The 21,387-nt window shown below is 41.1% G+C and overlaps 1 protein-coding gene across 12 annotated transcripts in view; it reads right to left on the bottom strand.

Annotated features, from left to right (window-relative positions):
- FGFR2 (fibroblast growth factor receptor 2) overlaps positions 1-21,387 on the bottom strand; it is a 141,279-nt gene that overhangs the window by 56,419 nt on the left and 63,473 nt on the right. For all 12 annotated transcript variants that reach the window (XM_048506542.1, XM_048506535.1, XM_048506538.1 and 9 more), the window contains 2 exons: positions 19,840-20,009; positions 8,305-8,428 (listed from right to left, as the gene is read on the bottom strand). In XM_048506542.1, coding sequence (XP_048362499.1) covers positions 8,305-8,428; positions 19,840-20,009 — 294 coding nt within the window. The remainder of the gene's footprint in view (positions 1-8,304; positions 8,429-19,839; positions 20,010-21,387) is intronic.

Here is a 21,387-nt window from a genome sequence, read left to right as displayed (position 1 = left end):
TGTATGGGGAGAAGAATTTAGGATGGGTTCTACCTTCTAACTTTACAAAAACGCAATTTCTTTGAACAACTGCTAATAGTTTATCTTTCAAAAATGGAGCTAAAAGTGGAGATCTGATTACTCTACAGTCAGTGTGGTACACTGTCTCAACAAGAAATCATGATTTGAATTTTAGCTTGTAGATAGCTAAAATAGACAGTGACATACTTGCTTGAACACTTCAGGGCTAGGACTGTAATCCCTAACAGTGCTTTCCTGGGATTAAGCCCCATTAACTAAAATGGGACTTACTTCCCAAAAAGTCATGCTCAGGACTAACCCTTAGCCCAAATGTTGTTTTCTCTGAAAATTGTTTATTGGACTACATTATGACTGTGAAATCCATATTGCAATTCCTCCCCCAGGCACTATCTGCTCAGTACTAATCTTAAAACTCACTGGAATCATCCATGTATCACAGGGTTAATATGTGCTGATCTGCTCTATAGAAACATGAAACCCAGATTCTCTCAGAGCAGCCATATATAGTTAAATGCAGATGTTATGGTCAAACTGTGATGTGCTACTGGTAATGCGATGAAGTTCATAGTCTTCACCCTGCCTCCTCCTCTCACAAATGCCAATGCTCTTCACCACACTGAGCTTCCTAGTAGCTAAAGCAGGTGAACTATGATTACCACTAACCAAACAATTATAGAAACCTGTCATTATTGGAAAAGGAGGTGAAAACTGTAGCATGTGCCTGACATGACTTCTGAACTGAACCACAAATTCTTCAATAAAAGTAAGTAATTTTACACATGGTGCATTTTCTACATGGATGTCGTTTTTATTTAGACAGCTGGATGCTCACAGCATATGCAACAAATTCATACTCACTGCAAGAGAATATGGTAGATCAGATGTGTGTTCAAATTCCACCATAAAAGAAATGTATACAGCATGACTAGTAAGTCCTGATGGACCATACTGATAATAAATACAACAAAAATGTTTGTATCATGCAAGATCTGAACAGAAAGCTTTATTGTTATAATATTTGTAGGGACTCTATCCTTTTCCCAGATGACACTCAAAATTTGCATTTTTATTCACATAATCAACAAAATACAAGCACTGATTACTCGGTGCATAAAGATAGTGACCGTTAACTTTCTCTCCTACTGTGACTGTTAACTTTCTCTCCTACTGTTAACTTTCTCTTCTACTCCTACTGTGACTGTTAACTTTCTCTCCTACTTATGATTGCACTGTTTTAAGCAAACATGCTGGAAAAAATACACTTGAAACTGTATTTGATATTGCAATCATGAGCTTTGCAATATTTGCAATTTTTTTTTTAATTCTGGTGAAGACAATCTTATATGAGTAAAAGCAACAGATTATCCACTACACTGTTAATTTACACTGGGAATAAAGAAAGGGAGAACACAGAAGGCAAAACTAAAGTAGCAAGTAAATGATTTTTTTAAAAATCTATCATCTCTTATTGGAATGCAGACTGTGCAAACTGAACTTTATACCTTGGCAAGGTTAGAGTCCCCTCTTCAAAACGAAATGATACATAAAATATGCAACATACAGCAAATACATCCAATATACAATAAGTATATTTACTATTTACTAGCAAAAGTAAATAGGAAACAATTGCTTTTCTTAGCTCTAAAACTGTATTTATCTGGTATATTACAAATGAGCGAAACTTTAAACAGAAGGGGTTGGCGGGGGGGGGGGGGGGAAGTGGGCTGCCTCACCTTAAGTTGTCAAACTGGAAACTATGACAGACAGCAAAATAAAAGAATGATCAGGCACATTCACTGGATGCAAGAATATGTGATTCTATACGCTGACTGGTAGATACTCTCCGGATCCCAGGCAGAGAGAGGTCCTCCTTCTACAACGCCTGCCCCCAGAGATCCTTTCAACAGGAGACGGCAGGGTTTTAAGATGGAACCATCTGCATGCAATTGCTTTGGCTCTACCATTGAGTCACACCTCTTCCCAGTTTTCTTCAAGCAGTTAGGACTATGGACCTCAAGTTTCCTTGCTCTATAAATTGGTAGCAAATGTCATTGTCCAAGATGGCAAATACTACTTCTGAGGTTCCTGTATTCCTCAGTCGTAGACAGCACTCCCAGATGGCTGACTGGCTGCCCAAGTCCCACTGTGAGCAGTAGCGGCCATACTTAAAGTCTTTGCATGGGCATGCCAACAAAGTGGCAAAAAGAAGACACAGTGGTCAGGACGCCAAAGTTGATTTCTAGTCAAAGTCTAGTTTTAGTCAAAGGACAAATAATCCAAGACAGAGGCTACAAGCCTAAAGACACTTTCCTAGAAGTACGATCCACTGAACAACGTTGGACTTACTTTTTAGTAGACTTGCTTAAGATTGCTCCCAGACAGCCCCAAACCCCAGCAAACAACCAAATGCCATAGATTCAGCATGACTCTACAAGACACCGGTGCATACGAAGAGTAACTAAATGGTATATCTAAGACAGTCATAATTTTTTTTTCAGGTCCACCAATTTGTGTAGCTCATGGTAGCTATTCTTAAGGACCACTAAGAAGTTTCTTCTTTTTTCACCCCCACCCCCACACACTTGCAGCACGCTATTTGATTTATTTGGTATATTCACGAATCCAAACTAACAGCTGAGAATATTTAGAATGTGCACTTTTACTGAAACCTCTCACATTCTGCTAGCTATTAGCGCACATGTGATGAAAGATTCAGGCTTTGTAAAGTTATTACAGGCAAGTTAATAATGGCTATTCCCAACTAACATTGTGTCACTATTTGGCAAGAGATTTTCTGGGAAAACTCAAGATCAGTGACCTCATAAAGAGTTTCACTACAGTATACCATATAGTCACATTAGTGTAATGCAGTGCCACGTTTTAACACCATTCATTATCATTAGTATTAAAGCAGCCTGCTCTGAAACAGCTAAACCATTTTTTTAAGTGCCACTTAAAAGTTCCACTTTCAGATGACAAGATGGGGAATATTTTCGACAAATGGTTCAGTCAATTAAATAACAAGTACAAATAAAATCCCTGAGTGGCTCCCTCCCCCATACCTATGTCTTTGTGTTACTTGATACTTAATAACCATCAGTTATCAATAAAAATCCCTCTTCCCACCACTGTTCTATAGAACATGAAAAGGAGAAAAGAAGATGAAACCAATATGCACACTATTTAAAAAATTTCCCCTAGTTTGAACTGCTGAAAATGTCAAAACATGGATGCATCCTTCTATCATATGTGAAGGTCATCCAAGAAAGCAAGAAAATATTGGATAGACATTCACAATGAAATGAAGAATAATTCTAAAATAAAATTAAGCTTATGATGGATCCCAGAAGTACTGTATATACTCGTGTATAAGCCGACCCGTGTATAAGTCGAGGCACCTAACTTTACCACCAAAAACTGGGAAAACTTATTGACTCGTGTATAAGCCTGGGGTGGTAACTCCAAAGCAGGTGGGGGCAGGGAAGAGCCGGGGCGACCGCTCCCCACCCGATCGCTCCCACTCCCCTCCCAAGGAAACCCAAAAAGCAGAGGACTGCTCTGTCTGGATTTTTTCTGCTTGCAAGCAAGGAAACACCAGAGCAGGCGGGGGTAGGGAAGAGCCAGGGTGCCTGCTCCCCACTGGATCGCTCCCCCCGCTGCCTTCCAGACCCCCACAGCAGCCCCAGCCCTTGGCTGCTCTGGCGTTTCCTTGCTTGCAAGCAAGGAAACACCAGACAGAGCATTCACCTGCTTTTGGAAGCAAGGAAACCCAAAAAGCAGAGGACTGCTTTTTGCAGAGCAGGCAGGGGCAGAGAAGAGCCAGGGCCACCCAGGACGCCGGGCGCAAGCCTGTAGGAGGGGGCCAGCAGACTCCTGCCCACCGCTGCCCATCCTTCCCCTAAGTCACTCACCTTTTCCTTTCCCGGCCGGGCTCTGAAGGCTTAGCTCCAGGGAAGCTGCCGCTCGGGCAAGGTGTGTCTATCATTCTCTTAAAAGGGCAATGCTTAAGCAATCTTTGGAGCATTGCCCTTTTAAGAGAATGATAGAGACACCCTGGCCAAGCGGCAGTTTCCCTGGAGCCAAGCCTTCAGAGCTGGCAGGGGAAAGGAAAAGACAAGTGGGTGAGTGAGGGGAATGATGGGCGGCGGCAGGCAGCGTGTGGCAGCGGCGGGTGGCTCGCGTATAAGCTGAGGAGGGCTTTTTCAGCACAAAAACTGTGCTGAAAAAGTCGGCTTATACGCGAGTATATACGGTATGTTATTACATATTACCAAGTAATATCCTAAAATATGTGATGAATTATTCAAATATGTGGAGACAGCAGCAAGAGGGAAAGGAGATGTTCAGGTCTAATGTTCAGGTCTAATAGAATGGAAGAACAAATTAGCTGAATATGCTGTCGTGGCAAAACTAACATTTTATATACATAATAGACCAATATCGCAATTTCAGGAAAAATGGAATGCTTTTTGTATATATATGGCTGGAAGCTTGGGTGACAATTTAAGCAAAAAAGGAAAACATTTAAGAGATAAATGTTTTATAATAAACTTTTCCATTAAGCATATGTAGAAGAAAATAAGACTAAGACAGGGGTCTGCAACCTGTGGCTCTCCAGATGTTCATGGACTACAATTCCCATCAGCCCCTGCCAGAATGGACAATTGGCCATGCTGGCAGGGGCTGATGGAATTTTTAGTCCATGAACATCTGGAGAGCCGCAGGTTGCAGACCCCTGGACTAAGATATATTGTGAAAATAATGCACTGTAACTGGGGGACAGTCTCTCCCGTTACATCCCTTGAAGAACACTTCCGTCATCTAATGAAAACTTGCCCATGGTCCCAGGCTCAAAAGAAGTCCAGTTGGCCAGGGCCAGGGCTTTTTCAGGTCTGTCCCCAGCCTGGTGGAGTGCTCAGTTCAATGTGGCCAGTGCCCTGCAGGATTTAATACACTTTTGAAGGGCCTGTAAGATGGGCCTGTAAGATGGATCTGTTCCACCAGGTATATGGTTGAGGCAGCAATGCTTACCATCTTTGGCTCCCCTGCTCTGTCCCCAGTGACAAAACCTGAAAGTCCTCCATAGGACAAAATGGACTTACATCATGATTTTGGGTGGAATAAGTCCAAGGCCTGTGGCTCGAAAGTCTAGTGAAAGCTAACTGAAGTCAGCTTCACTCCCCTAGCCCACTCCCAGCTGTGTCAGTAGGTTGAGACTGGCACTGCTCTGTGGAGCAGAGGCTTTTCCAGATCAGGTGCTGTGGGGCTCAGCAGAGGCCACCCAACTCCCTATTTGCTCTTACTGCTGGTGTAAGTCCCACTTACTAATGCACCAGCCCCCTGCTGGCTCCAACAGCCAATTCACCTCCTCCCATCAGGATTGGGCTGCCCATATAAAAGTGAATTTTTTATAAATGTAAGTAATAAGTTCTAATGTATGTAAAGCTCACTAACTGTTATCTTTACATTGCAATGTTAATAAATTTCATTTTAAAATGTCCCTTAAGTCTGATCACAAGCCCAAAATCTATAAATGGATTATTTTATTATTATTGCATTATATATTTTCACATTTAATGCATTTGATACTGTAAAAATCTGATGGAATTGGAAGAATTTGACATTGCTATTCACTGCCTCTTTGTTCTGTAATAAATTTCTGTTCTCTGAATTTGTCGTTTCTACTGTAGCCCTTGCATCGGTGAAGAGTGGAAAAGAAACATGTGAAGTAAACTGTTTCCATCTCTCTAGCTCTCAGCTCATTCAGATGACTCAATACTTTCCCTGACTTTCATTCTGATGAGTAAGGCAGCTGAATGTATGGTAAAATGGTGGTACAAATGGACTGCACTTCAACTTAGTATGGGGAGACCAGGTCTCCAGCTCACTCTTCTAGTTGCCTGCCGGTTCACTGAGTGCCAGGTGAAGAAAATGCTTTTAATAATGGTGCTGAGCTGGCAGCAAGATGTCACTTCCAGCAAATACATGGAAGGTATGTCACATTGCGTTGATGTCACACCAGCAGTGTGACATCATTCCCACTTCACACTGACGACACAACACCATTTTTCTCTGTTCCTGTATCTCCACTGAATGCCAGCCATTACTTGGTATGATAGACATTGTTAAGCATCAGTAATATTTTAGTTGCTCTATTTGATAGGTGTTTATTTTCAGAAGGAAGAGACCCCTAAATTAGGTAAAGTCTAGAGAAAGCTACAATTGCAACGAAAGTCAAAATATGTACATTTAAACCTATGCTACCAAAACCTTCTAAATAAGGGGACTTGAAACCTCTCAGTGTACTTTTTGCGGCAAGTAGGATTGACAGGTCCCTACCAGGAACGAGGAGATGTACCTCAGCTCAGTCCTCTGCTGCCAATCAGTTGGCCAGCAGCGGGATTTACCAGCAGTGTAGAAAGGCCTAAACCAGCATAAAACTAGCTTCTATTAGAGTGTTGAAATAATAGAATGTTCTCACATCACTGACAACATGATATCAATTATGGCGCATGCCAGAAGCAACATTACCACATTGCCAATGATGTCACTGCAGTGCCAGCCTATGCCTCCCCCTACTGCTATTAAGCTCCCCCACCTCCTGTCAGCTTCCAGGAGTGACTTGGCAACCTTATTATAAAGTGGGAACAACCCTTCTTGGATTATAATTCTTGAGACTACTGTACATGCTTGCAGCACTGTCACACAAAAAGATGAACTAGCTGACCATTTCTGAAAATCTCTCGCCTTGAAACCATGGGGGGGGGGGGGCGTAAGACTGATCAGAAAGAGTGGGAGCATCTCTTCCATCAACATACCATGTTTTCCTGGATCAAAAATGGTAGTTTTTGATACACAGTCTACCAAATGCATAGGATAAACAGTTGCAGTCTAAGAAAGCTATACCACATGACAGTTATGAATGTGTAGTTTAGCTCTGATTGGTTCTCCCACCTATGCTAATTAGAATCTGAAAACAAGGGAGGATCTCATTTCGATCTTTACCTTTTACCCACTGCTCAAGGCCATTTTCAATTTCTTCCAACTTTCTACTTCAGATTTCGAGCCACAAGTCATTCCTAATTGTCTTGCATTTCTCAAGAACCCAGAGAACGTCACCCATAATTTTTCTAACTGGGGACTGACAAATGCTTAGCCCAACTACCAAGAAGAGTACTTGGTGCTTTCAAAACAAAATAAGCCAAATACTAACATATGTCCATCACCACAGAAATAGTAAAAAGGACTGTTTCATGAATAAACCAACACCACCTCCTAAAAAATAAGCAAACATTGCTTCTTTTTAGGAGAGAGGCTTGATGCTTTTAAAAGTGCATTTCTGGACCCTCAAGGATTAAAAAAAACCCCACAGACCCCATGATGGCAGCTCAGCACTCACAAACTACTAATCATGATGGAAAATCTTGGCTTTACTGTTTACTTTTATGATTCTCTCTATGAAAGTAGCAGACACAGCAATAAATGACATAACTCTCATTACCATTCCATTCATTCATGCAACTCACTAATATTTTCTGCCAGGAAAAATAAACTGTGTGCAGAATACTCCTGAATGTATGGCATTGAAAAAGGCTTGAAGAGGCGCTTAGGGGGCTCCTGGTAAATATTTACTCAGGTTACAAAAAAACAGGTAAAATATTCACAGTTAAAGTAGGACTGGACATCCTGTGGGGGTTTAAAAACCAAATCTATTCAGCTGGTTCTGGTTCCTGGCCTAATACTTCTTTTCCACAAGTCACTCCAAACCAGAACCATGAACAGCACAAAAGACTAGGAAATATTCCTTGGAGAGAACTGAATATATTCCCTCTGCTTCCTTCTTTGCTTGATACTGTGGTCACACCTACTCCCTGGTGAGTGAATGTAATTCAGCTGCACCCTTTCAGCAGCTGGTCTGTACAGGATGGAATCATGAGGAACATAATTTACTACAATTCCTGGCAACAGTCGGAGCTGCACCTTCAATAAACATTGTTTAAACAAAATGTTCAAACAAAAATGGTTTAGACTCCAGGTTGGTTCACCTCAGCTGAATAGAGAGCATATGAAATATATCTACAGCTCCACAGCAAGGTATGCTACTTAGATCTTAAGGCAGCAGTTCTCCATTCATGTCTGTCCAAAATGTTTTAAAATGGCTAGAAATTTTCAAGGACACTTTTCACTCTATTTCAATTTTTGCAGTTTAAAAAAAGGAAAATAAGAATATAAAACTAAGCCATTGTTAAATAACTCTTTCCTAGAATCTAGGAATGTACTCACCAACAACATCAAGATGGTACGTGTGATTGATCGACCCATGTATATTCTCCACTATACAGGTATAATTTCCCTTGTCTGATGGGACCACACTCTCCATTATAAGACTCCAATGCTGATTTCGTACCTATTTGGATTAAAAACAGCAACAAAGATTTTGAACAGGTGACATCACAGCCTTTATTTTCTGCTCAGACATAAAATGGATTTTAACTCATCAGATGGATTCTAAGTCATCAGAGAGTATATGCGCTATAGTGGTGATTGTGTTGGACTCTGATCTGGAAAACGAGGGTAAAAATGTTAATTCAACCATGGATAACCTTAATTCACTGAATAACCTTGTACCGGTCGTTATCTCTCAATCTAACCTACCTTAAAGGGTTGCTACGAGATGAGGACAAGGTATGTATTTCAAAATTCCTTAATATATAAAATCTGTAATACTAACTTCCTTCCCAGAAACTGAAAGGCATCCCAAATATTCAGAAAACCAGGAGTGTAAATATGGTTGCCACCTGCCTGCCTCCAGTGAGCTTTTGCTCACTAGTCTTACCCACCAATGCTGACTGTCATGGCAGGAGAAAGTGGGGGGAAACTGTGACCAAATTCAAAAGTGATGACAATGCTCTAGGAATTCTCTGAAACCTCTATGGTCACTAAGGTAGAGATTTGGGGGGAGGGGGAGGATTTCCTAGAGAATTGCCCAGAAGTTGCTTCGCTTTCTGGTTTGGACATAATTCCCTCCTCCCCATTTTCTTCTGCTACAACGATCAGCAGGCCTAAAAGGTTAGGTCTGGACTAACAACTTAGATTTTCAGCAAAGTTCCAGTTGCAAAGTGCACACCAGTCAATTATGCAAACTCATGTTCCTTATTACTAGTAGACTAGCAATAATTACCATTATTCTCTAGTTTGAATTTTTTCCAGCTTATCTTAACAGCCTTATTAGGTAGAAGGGCACCTGGTCTGTTGAAACTGGGCTGTAATGTTCTCTGTTTGGGCTTTGAACTTTAAAGCATATGAAACAAGATTTTGTTTTTTTTCCTTATTTTCATCTCATTCTTTTAATTATTTATGAGGGCAATGATGGCCTCCAGCTCAGCTATTCGATAAAAGATAATGGTCAGCTCAATGAAGAAACTTCTGGTTTACTTTGTACATTCAGTTCGTTATTATACTCCAGGAAACAGTTACGGGGAAAATCAAAGGTTCACTTGTAACGAGTACTGTTACAGTAGATTCCATTCTTTTCACTGTGATTGAGGTAAGATTAGTCCAAACTGAGCATGTGGTTTAAAGTGAAGTAAGGTAGAGAGGTACAGACACACAGTGACGTAGAAAGGACAAAAGATGCTATGCTGTGAATACTTGGGGGAACATGATATTTCTATTTAGACCCTATATGAAATGCATACCTTGCAGCCCTCATCAGGGATGGAGTGAGAGGGGAAAGCGCCTGGTGCATCCTTTGCCCCTGCCATGTCCCCGGAACGCCCCTGTAGGGGCGCATGCCCAGTGTGTCATGTCGCGTCCACCCCCCAAAAGCTATGCCTCAGGCCTTCATATCTTATACAGTAATGCTTATCCAAATTCTCTCAATTGAACAGTTGATTTGTGACCATAGAAAGTCAACTCAGCCAGTATCCATGAAAAGATGAAGTAATCAGGCAATAGATATTGTGTCACTTCTCAGTGGACTTTATCCCTTTGACAAATTAATAGGTACACATTACATTTTCAATTGCAAGTTAAACCCAGTCTTTTTACCCTATCTGGTCTGAAAATAAGAACAACAGACTGATGTCTGAGAAGGCAGCCATTCCATTGACTAATTTGGGAAGATAACACTCTCAGCTACATTACACATAGCATAAACATTTGCCTGTTGCCAATTTGGAAAAGAAAAGAAAAGTGCTACCCTGACAATTTTCATCTACAATTCTAAGTGAGATGGATACTGTAGCCACATTTTAGCCAACAATCTAAGCCTACTTACGTCATCCCAAACAATCACTCTAGGTGTGCAAACCATTTATGTCACCATGTCAAAAACTTACATTTATAACAGTTCAAGTTATTCATTTTGTTGACATGGCAAAGACCTAACAAGATCTATTTTTCTTGCTCCCTGACATGAACACTAGCTGCTGGAAGACTGCTGCATCAAGACGCTAACTGGCTACTCAGCAGAGAGCTGGACTAGATGGACTCTGGTCTGATCCAGCTGGCTTGTTCTTATGTTCTTACTCACTCCTTGAATTGAGCAAACTCCTCTGATTATCAAGGCTGGACAGTTTGTTACTCAGAGCTGACAGCTACTAATTGTTTAAGATGTTATCATCATTGGTATGTACTATTTAGTCCAGTAAAAGGCAACGTATAATCAGACAACTCTTTAGACCAGGCCAATTGATTATGCCCTAACAAGCTGGGGGGAGGGGAGGAAGGAAGGACTCTGAAGACCAAGAAGAAGAGTTGATTTTTATACCTCAATTTTTGCAAAGGAAGGAGTCTCAAACTGGCTGACAATGACCTTCCCTTCCCCCACACACAACAGACACCTTGTGAGGTAGATGGCACTGAGACAGTCCTGAGAGAACTGTGATGGCCCAAGGCCACCCAGCAGGCTTCATGTGGAGAAGCGGAGAAACAAACCCAGTTCTCCAGATTAGAGTCCAACGCTCTTAAACCAATACCCCATGCTGCAATCCTGTAACCACAGGCAACATAGTACCAAATATCCTAAGGACATTTTTCTGGAAACCAGCCCCATTGAATAAAATGGGACATAATCTGAGTATGCTTGCTTAGAATTGCTCCCCTCCATCTACCTGTTTGAAAAGACAGTGGCGTAGCCACAAGGGGAAGGGGGGCGTCGTGCACCGGGTGTATGCCTGGGGGCGCAAAAATCGCCCCCAGGCCCCTCCCCCTTCCCCCCACGCACCCCTGCGTCGCCCTCCCACCCCCCTTCCCATACTTACCTTAGTTCCTTTTTCAGAACTTTTTCAGGCTTCAAAAGGCCTTGTTCTCAGTAAAAACGGCCTGAGGAACTACAGTTCCCAGGAGACCTTGGGGCTCACAAGGTCTCCTGGGAAGTATAGTTTCCATCAGGCCTTTTTTTAACTGAGAACAAGGCCTTTTGAAGCCTGAAAAAGTTCTGAAAAAGGAACTAAGGTAAGTATGGGAAGGGGAAAGAGGGGCGCCGCGTGGGGAGGGCGGGGGCGCGCCATGGGGGGCATGGGAGCGGAAAATGTGGAATGCGCACCGGGCGCAGTTTGGCCCAGCTATGCCTCTGAAAAGAGATCTTGTCATTTGCTATGATACAGTAAAAATATCCATTGATAGTGATGAAATACAGAATAAACATGAACAGAAAACACATCCTGGGCTCCAAAACAACAAAAAACACATTTTCAGTATTAGTCCATGTGGGAGACCTAAATCGACTGCAGGAAGCCTACAAACAATGAAAGCACACAAGTAACCTATTTACAAAGCCAACCCTCATATTAGTTCTACAGCATGACATTTGCCCTGTGCCTGCCAAAGTGGGTTAACAGACAAATGTTGTTTTAATTCAAAGGAAAGCCAAAAAAAAAAAAATCTGCCTGGCTTCCTAAGCAGGTTTTGACAAGTTCTGATTACAAACCATCTCAAGACCAGAAATGACATAAAGTTGAAAAGGATCATTTTATAGAAATGGGGACTCACTAATGGAACTTTTTCAACTTCTAGACAATATTTACTTAGCCAAATGCTATGACAAATGCTGAGATCACTAAGGCTTCTTTGAATTTTCTCCTCTTAGACTGATAGTATCATACTTGTCTTTCTCTCTAGGACAGCTCTTGACCTAACCACTCAGAATAAATCCAGAAGGGTACAGTTCGTGCTATTGTTTGAGCTTTGTTTCTTTTTGTACCATAAATGTTCAAGAGAACTTTGAAAAAAAAAGAAGAGTGAGTGTTTATAAGAAGCCCTGCCATCTGACATTTATGAATTCTACAGAACAAATTTACTTCAGCTCTAATTAAAAGCGCTTTTCAGTCCTCTAGTATCAGATGCCTGATAAGCTATTTAAACAAACTGTGCATCTTTCTGATCACTTTTACAATTAGAATTCAAATTAGGATTCAGTAAGCACAATTCAACATGTTCATTAAAAGCATGTGAATAATTTACAAGGATTCAACATACATCATAAGCCACTCTGTCACTATATAAATATCCTATGATCAAGACAATCCACTTAAAGTGTAAGCAAAACAAAGGCCCTTTCCGCACGGGCCTAATACAGCGCCCTGGGGACAACAAAAACGCCGTCCCCAGGGAGCTGTTCGAATGGGGGGGCGCAGCTGCTTCGCAGCCACGCCGCCCTCGCGCCTCCCAAGCGGCGCGAAGCCGCCGTTTTCCCACCTCGCTTCCCGTGCAAGGTTTATGGAAAATGGCGGCTTCCAGCTGCTGCCGTGCGAACGGCAGCGGCTGGAAGGTGCCATCCCTCCCCCCTGTGCTTGGTCGACCTACCTTCTCTGTGACCGTCCGGCGGGTCGCCGAGGCCTGGGGACACGCCCTTCCTGCCCTGTGATGCCGGAGAGGTTCTTGCAGGGCAGGGGAGGCAGATCCCCTGGCCTCGGCGATGCCGGACGGTCGCAGAGAAGGTAGGTCGATCGGACAACGACACTCCATGGTGCCATCTTCCCGTTCGTTACCGGGACCGTTCATGCGAACGGTCCCAGGGAGTTGGGTCGGCGTCATGTATGCCAACCCAACCCCCACCGTGGCCATGAGGAAACGGCCAAAATGTAGTTAAATTAACAGAAGGGAGCTTAAATTTTCCATAGCTCCACTTTCTCCTGTTCTCTCCTGCAAAAATCTTTTTTCCTTTCTTTTTTTCAGTATCAATCATGGTATAGCTACTATGTCTTCAATATGGCTAATATTTTAGCCAGGGCTTGAAAAACAGTTTTGGTCACATGTTAAAGTGAAGGCTCACATGATATGTGTGCAGTAAACACTTAATTTTTCTTTTTACCTGCACTGAGTAATTTTTACATTATATTCAATGCATGTACAGCATGTTTTTACAGCCTTGTTTGCACATAGTCCAATTAATGTCATCCATTTTTGTCTTATATTTTTACTGCATTATTTTCTAATCTTGAAATTGTAAAATAAATAAATAGTTCAACTGAACACAATTGGCAAACAATTTAAAGCCAATATTTATTCCAGAACAGTGTTCCTATTATATATACAAAAACAGGTATCTTTATACATTCTTATATTGCACTCAACTTCCTTTTCCATGCAATGTCCTATATAGTCAATCTTGACACTAAAGGGAAGTCTTGACACTAAGAGGAACCCCCTCTCTCCCCTCCCTTGCATGCCACCCCTCAATCTCCCCTTCCCTTACATGCCACCCCTCCCCATCCCTCCGCTACAGTGGGTGGGCCATGTCCAGATGTCGGACCCCCTCCCTTGCATGCCACCCCTCCCCCTCCCTCTCCTCCCTCTCCCTCTGCTAGGATGGGTGGGCCATGTACAGATGCCGGGGTCCCTCTCCCTCCCTTACTACCTCCCTCACTAAAGGGAATCTCTACAATATCCTTTTCACATGATGGGTAAAGTAAGGAAATAGCCATTGTACCTTTGCCATGTGACAAGTAAGTGCTCCCTTTTTCAGTTGTGAGGAACTTTAAAGAAGAACAAAAGAAACAGGACCTACTTTCCACACAGAGAGTACAGATGGCCTGATACACATGAAGCTGCCTTATACGGAATCAGACCCTTGATTCCCGATCTACTCTGACTGGCAGTGGCTCTCCAGGGTCTCAGTAGATGCCTTTCATATTTTCTACTACCCAGTCCTATTAACTGGAGGTGCCAGGGATTGAACCTGGGACCTTCTGTATGCCAAGCAGATGCTCTGCCATTGAGCCTTGGCTGTGCTAGGGCATATAATTCTTCTAAGAATTCAGTCTTATACTTGACATGCATTTGTTATTTCTTTGCCTCAAAAAACAATTTCTGTCCTAGAAACCGATGTGGCAGATTGACAGAAACTGAAATCATGAAGCAAGCCACACAAAGAAGGGGGGAGGGGAAAGTACTGCTGCTACAGTCTCACTGCTGGCAGAAATTTGTTGCCACAGAGCAAGATGAATGGGTACGTGGCTCCTATAGACCTACATCTATAGAAGGAAAACTATCACATGTTTACCCAAGCTAAACGTTAGTGTGTAAAAAGGGCTGTGGTAATGTAGCTTATCAAAACACAGCTGTGGAAACAAACACTCTTTAATACTTAAAATAGCAAAAACTGATAGGACTCAATTTACTTTCTGGGAGGTGAGAAGAAAAGTAAAGAGTCTTGTTCACTCTCAGTGGCATGCATTATCTTGCAAAAGTCCACACTGAAAAATGACAGAAATTCTTCAAAAGACCTACAGTCATGTGGATGAGGAGGGGGAGGGGGCAGAACTGCACTCAAGTCAGCTTGGAAAAGAAAGGAGGAGGTAAGGGCTCTTTGAAATATAACCTCTATGCATATTTTAGAGAACCTAAGAGTTTCCAAATGTTTAAGAAACAGTCAGTCACTGCAGAAGAATCAACTCCTGGATTATACTTCCCTATAGGACAGATATTGTTTTGGGGGAAAATGTATCTTGCATACAAACTAAACAGACTGATCACGTAAAGGACAAATGGCGACCCACACAGCTAACTAACTGATGTAACAAAGAAATCAGAGACCATAGATCAAACAACCATAAATCATTCATCATAAATCATAACACAACCATCAAACAACCATAAATTATGAATCAAACAACCATTTCTCTAGCTACTGTTTAATCAGAAGTCACCCACATTTTCAACAACCACAGGCATATGGCTGACTGCAGTTGCAAATATCAATATTCCAGCGTCACTTGAGATAACTTGTATCTTTTAGTGGGCATCAGGATTACGAATATGTCTACTAGAAATATTATACCTTTTTTTAAAAAAAAACAGCTAAGTTCCCTAAAATCAGATTTCCAAAGCCCACCTCACTGGCATACTTTGCTGAACATGGTGGGACAGATTAATTCTCTATATAAAGATTTTAGGAAGTTAAATGCTGTTCTGAATATACAAACCTATGCAAAGATTATTTTTTTTCTGATTTCAAACATTCTACTAAAACAAAACAATAATGACAGTGGTGATCCCCCTAAATATTTAACTGGTAAATAGGGCCCATTCAAACTCTATTAAATAAACATTAGACCTGTTGATTATTTACTGCATAGACCTCATCAGTTCCTGCTAAAGAATGGGAAGAGATCTCACATGCAGAAGAAGAATGCCAACAAACTCCTGTGCAAATATTTTAACCCTTCCTTCCTTCTTTCCATTCCATCGAAGACCTTCGCTCTAAGTGGCTGTCCTCAAAGAAACTGATTCAGATTAATCGAAGAGCCATGAGGTGGAGGAACAGGGGGTGGGCAAGAAGGTTGTGCTCCAAAGGCAAAAATCCTTTCACCATATTGGCATTACACTGAATCTAAGTCAATCTCTTTAACACTCAACATCACTTTTATTATGTGCCAACACACAGCTACTATTCTTAATCAGCTTTATTTTACCATCTCTAAGACATGAGTTCATTGAATGGTAGCCAACTGGTTTATGCTTTTTGGTATTATGAAAGGCAGAAGGTGTTGCCAGGTGCGCCTTCATGTTTTATGAGGTAAGCAAATGTAGTTGAAAATGCCTACTTTATTCATTAATGTTCATCTGGAGCATTTATATACATTTCTCTGGAAAAACTGACACTTTCTGCAGAAAATGTGTCTAGGGAGGAAGAAATAAAAGCTTTTAAAGCTGTTCTTTAGCATCTGCAGCAGGAATAATTTGAGGGTTTATTCACATGCTGTGGTACAGACATGTAGCATACATTAGTAAGAAAACCGTGGAGGGCAGTAAACAGCTGAAACAAACTGGCCATCACAGATTTGCAAACTGGTTAGGTATTTGTGCACTTGAACAAATATATGAATTCATATTTTCAGAATTCATATAACAAGGACCAACTTAACTGAAGGCTTTAGAAAGTCCTTACAGTGGTATTACTGTTATAGTCTTCACTAAAACCCTTTGAGGGAGGCTAACTTCTCTAGGGATCTATCAAATAGTCATGGTTAAGTCCAAGTATACATTGCCACAATTCTGTACTACTGCACAGCTGGCTACATTAGATCAGCCAAGGATGACCTGATTGACCACCTATTTCTTTTGCAGACCAAGCTTCACAGCTTTTCCTGCACAAGTACTTTCATCCTTGTTAGGCCTTGAGCTTCACAGCTTGCTTATAATCCACCAGTCCAGGTCTAAAGAGCCATTTTTGTGATGGGAATCTGCACGTACCTTCTATTCGTGCCTGCATGTATTAAGACAGGAAAAACTATACACTCTCATGAGAGTACACAATATGAAAAGCTTCCATAAAGCTGATCTGATTGCACCTCTTAAGAATGGTAACAAATATGTCCTTTGAATACACCCTTTCAATACACTAAGATAATTTTTACAGGATTACATCTGGTAATGAATATAGGCAGCTCTTGTACTGTGGTTCAAAAAACAAAGGTAAGCAAAGAATGATAAACAAAAGCTACCATAACTGGATCCACACTAACATTTTCTGTGGACACAGAATTCTACCATAGAATTTTTCCCGCCTCCTCCTTTCCACAACAGTCCAAAATGCCTTCTCAAAACTACATCCATCCATGGAAGTGTTTTTCTGGATCTAAGTCACCGTGATTTCAAAGAAAACCATCCTTAGGTCCAACTGAGCAGGCATGACAAGCGAAGCAGGAAAGTGACAATGCAAATTGAAGGAAAAGTCACTAAAACTGTGAGAGGCAGATGCTCATACTCAGGAAGTCCTCCCTCCTCATTCACTGACAGCTCCACACAACAGAGAAGCCTGGATGCCTCTTTCTACATAATAGTGGGCATAAATATCTGACAGTCCCATGGCTTTGTACATGATTTGTTCCAAGCAACAACAAGCAATATTGACACAGATATTTTTCATGTAGGAGGCAGAGGTGGGATCCAACCAGTTCTCACCACTTCTCTAGAAGTGGTTACTAATTTTTTCTGAGTGCCGAGAAGGGGTTACTAAAGCAACCTCCCTGCCCAATAGGGACTGGAGGTGCATGTGTGCGGCGGCGCCACTGTTTGAATCCCACCACCATCGGAACCTGTTATTAAGATTTTTGGATCCCACCACTGGTAGGAGGGTTTTATTATTGAGAAGTTTTCGTAGGAGAAATGTCATTTTTGCTTACTGCCATTCTGCACCTTGTGTTTTGGCTTAAACAGCTTAAATACCTGAACAAAATCAGAATTCTAACATTCTGGTTCCTTGTTTGACTTCCTATCTAAGGTTTAATCTTAACTTCATCTTGGCACATAGTTAGCCTCTCTAGATGCGCTTTCTAATCAGTAACTCACAATTTAAACTGAAACCACTAACCTGATACTACTTGAAATTAAAGCAAACCAATTTAAGTAACTTCAATTACTTTTCCTCAAACTTTGTTTCCTGTGTCTATTTTACAGATCATAAAACCCATAGTTCTTTTTTCTCCTTTAAGTGTACTACAAAATCACCAGCCGTAGGATTTTGTTTTGCTTTGCTCTCCCCTACTCCTGCAAATTGGAGTATTCCAGATTGTCACAGCTCAAAAGCACAGACCGTTAAGTGCACCTGTATAAAAATGTTATTATAAGGTACAGTGTTTTGTTTTGCTCTGTTCGCTAAGCTGACCTGCAATTAACTCACCATACAAACTCAGTACCATATATACTCATGTATAAGTCGAATTTTTCAGCACATTTTTAATGCTGAAAAAGCTCCCCTCGACTTATATGCGGGTCATTAAAAAAAATTTGCGTTTTTACTTTGCCGGCCAGCAGGGGGCGCGGTTTTTATGCTAGCGGCACCAAAATTACAGGGTACCCTCAGAAGACTCTCCTGATGATACCAGCCAAGTTTGGTAAAGTTTGGTTCAGGGGGTTCAAAGTTATGGACCCCCAAAGGAGGTGCCCCCATTCCCCATTGTTTTCAATGGGAGCTATTAGTAGATGGGGCTACCCTTTTGAGGGTCCATAACTTTGGACCCTCTAAATCAAACTTCACCAAACCTGGCTGGTCTCATCAGGAGAATCTCTTTATGATACCAGCCAGGTTTGGTGAAGTTTGGGTCAGGGGATCCAAAGTTATTGACCCCCAAAAGGGATGCCCCATCCCCCATTGTTTACAATGGAAGCTAATAGTAGATTTTTCATTTCTGATAATATCCCTCTTAAAATCTAAGTTGGGTTACATTTGGACATACAGATGATGATGAGGAATCCAGTTTTGAAGGATTTTAACTCTTGTGTTTTAGCTTGGTTGCTGGTTGAGCTAAGGTTTTTGTACTTTTAAAGTTATTGTTGATACCATATTGTTCTTGTTGACCCTCTTTTCCACTTACAGAGGCAGTTTACTGTTTTTCTTTAAAATAAATATTCAAAAACATTTAGCCTGCTGATGCCTCAATTGATGCTGCATTTCCCACCCTCGACTTATACGCGAGTCAATAAGTTTTCCCTGTTTTTTGTGGTAAAATTAGGTGCCTCGACTTATATGCGGGTCGACTTATACACGAGTATATACGGTAACCAAAAACAAAATAAAGGTAAAAAGCTTCAGAGGGGATAACAATAAGTAAAGTCAGTTTAGACTTTAGATATTTCTGTCCTTCCTCAAAATTCCACAGAAGCCAGCTATAACTTACAGGGCCAGCACTGTCCAGTAGAGAAGGGGATTTGTGAAAGAAGTTAAAAATATGCTGTGTTGGGGCAAGGGGCAAAAGGTACCAATACTGGGAGACTGAAAAAAAATGATATCAATGAAAAAGAAAGCAAAAATGCTACTCAGTGACATTTTAAAAGTTCCAACCTGCTTTACAAATCTGTTGTGATGATTGGAAGGACTATTAAGCATTTTGCTTGGGGAGACAGGGTCCCACTCCCCTGTCAGCTTTACCCTTCATCTCTCTGAGGAGTCCAAAATGGTGTCACAGTCAAGAGGAGAGGGAGCTCCCAAGCATCTTCCTCCTCCTCTCTCTTACAAAGCCTGTAGCATAGGTTAGCCAGCTGCTCTGCATGATTCCTCCTTCCAGGAAGATGGAATAAAAAGCGATCTGTCTATAATTTCCTAAGCCCAGCAATTCCATTTGACAAACCCTACAGCTATGCAGTGCAGCAAGCTGCTTATGCTCAGTGGCTGCTTCTGACCTCTTGCAAAGGCTTTTCCTATTCCTTAAATGGGAGTTCCAGAGTGGTGATAAACTTTCACCCACCAGTGAAGTCAGGGATTTCCCCATTCCCACCTGTATACACAAACATATAAAAATCTGTCTGTAGTTCCCTAAGTCTAGCAGTTCCACTTGACAAATACTACAGCTAACAACAAAAGGTGCTCTTTACCTTATATCCACCAATACGATGTTCTTGCTTAAATTCTTTTCCATTTTTTAGCCATCTCATGGTTGGTGGTGGGTTTCCTGTAGCTGGACAACGGAATTTTACTGTGTTAGCTGCGGGGACTGCATGTAATCGTTTCTCCATTTTCTCTGTTTGTGTCCATTTAGGTGCCCCTGTTTCAAAAAATGAACACAGAGCAACAAAATCATCAATAAACTGTAATAAACTTGGAGTCCAATCCCATCACATTACATTTACATGAAGCACTTATGAACCAACATGTTTTTGGAGCACTGATGTTCTGTATAATTGATTTATGTTGCCTTTGGAACATCATATAAGACACCAGGGAACCTTCAAAATATCATAATGTACTGTGAAACAAAAATCTAGCCTGCTTCAACTGGAATTACTGCTTGCGATCCATGTCTTAAGGAAATTAAGGAAATGTTAAGAAGCCCTTCTTAAAATTGCTATTTTGATGTTCTTTAATATACCCAACAAATGGAGAAAATTAGAGAGTATTGGAAACTTATTCCTGTTCTCCTTGTGTTCAGGGCTGCTAACTCGAATAGTTTTTTTCTTAAATTATAAAATAAGAATCTTTGGATATGGTGAAATAGAAAAAATAAGAAATAAAATAAAAATCACATAAAAGAAAAAAACTGTTGCTTGGAGTTAGAATGACTGCAAGTGACCTGTGAATTTAACAATTAAGAAACATTAGTTTGGATTTCCATTGTTGGAAGAAGAGAAGCTTGTTTTCTGCACTGCCACTACAATTTTAAAAAATTCAAAATGGCAGCCACAGTTTTTCAACCATGCTATGCTAAGAGAAGGTTATCCAGTGGTGCTAACCACAATGACTTAAACTGTCTCATAGGGATGTCTGCACATTTTTCAGCCCACTCCAACTCAATATTTAAGTTAGCATCACAGTCTGTCCTATTCTGATTTCCCACTTCTCGACTATGTGACTCAACAACTGAGAGAGAAAGCACCAGATCAGAATAAATTATTTGTCATTGTGGATGGAGGCATTGCAAAGGAACGTTTACCATCATGGTGCCTGCTAAAACACTTTGACGCAATACGAGGGAAAATTGGGTTAACCTGAGTTACAACTTTAGAGCCATTTCGGAGCTTAGAACTTCCCCTTCTTCATCCACTATTTGTAATCAAACAAGTGGCAAAATTTTATTTCTGGACAGCTTATAAACCTGTGACAAATGGATTGTGGATGGAGAACCAAGGAGAGAAATCATTGATTATAAGCAATTGGATAAGGCAAAAATGCAAGGTAAGACAAAAATGATTAATGAAAACTCTTGCTTCCTTTTAAATACAGGATGGCCTCCCACATACATACAGGAATGGAATTTATTGCTACATTTACACAATAATTTTCAATAATTCAGATAATCGGTTTATCTACTGTTCAAAGGATATAGTAATAGTGAGCAAGGAATTATTTTGGACAGAAAGTGGATAATCCCATTTCTTCCCATCTTATCCTAACCCTAAGGAAGTTATGTCTGAATCTGGTAAACA

The sequence above is a fragment of the Sphaerodactylus townsendi genome, linkage group LG08, assembly GCF_021028975.2.
Source record: "Sphaerodactylus townsendi isolate TG3544 linkage group LG08, MPM_Stown_v2.3, whole genome shotgun sequence".
NCBI lineage: Eukaryota > Metazoa > Chordata > Lepidosauria > Squamata > Sphaerodactylidae > Sphaerodactylus > Sphaerodactylus townsendi.
The sequence above is the reverse complement of the archived record's forward strand: the minus strand, read 5'-3'. Positions and strand labels throughout refer to the sequence as shown.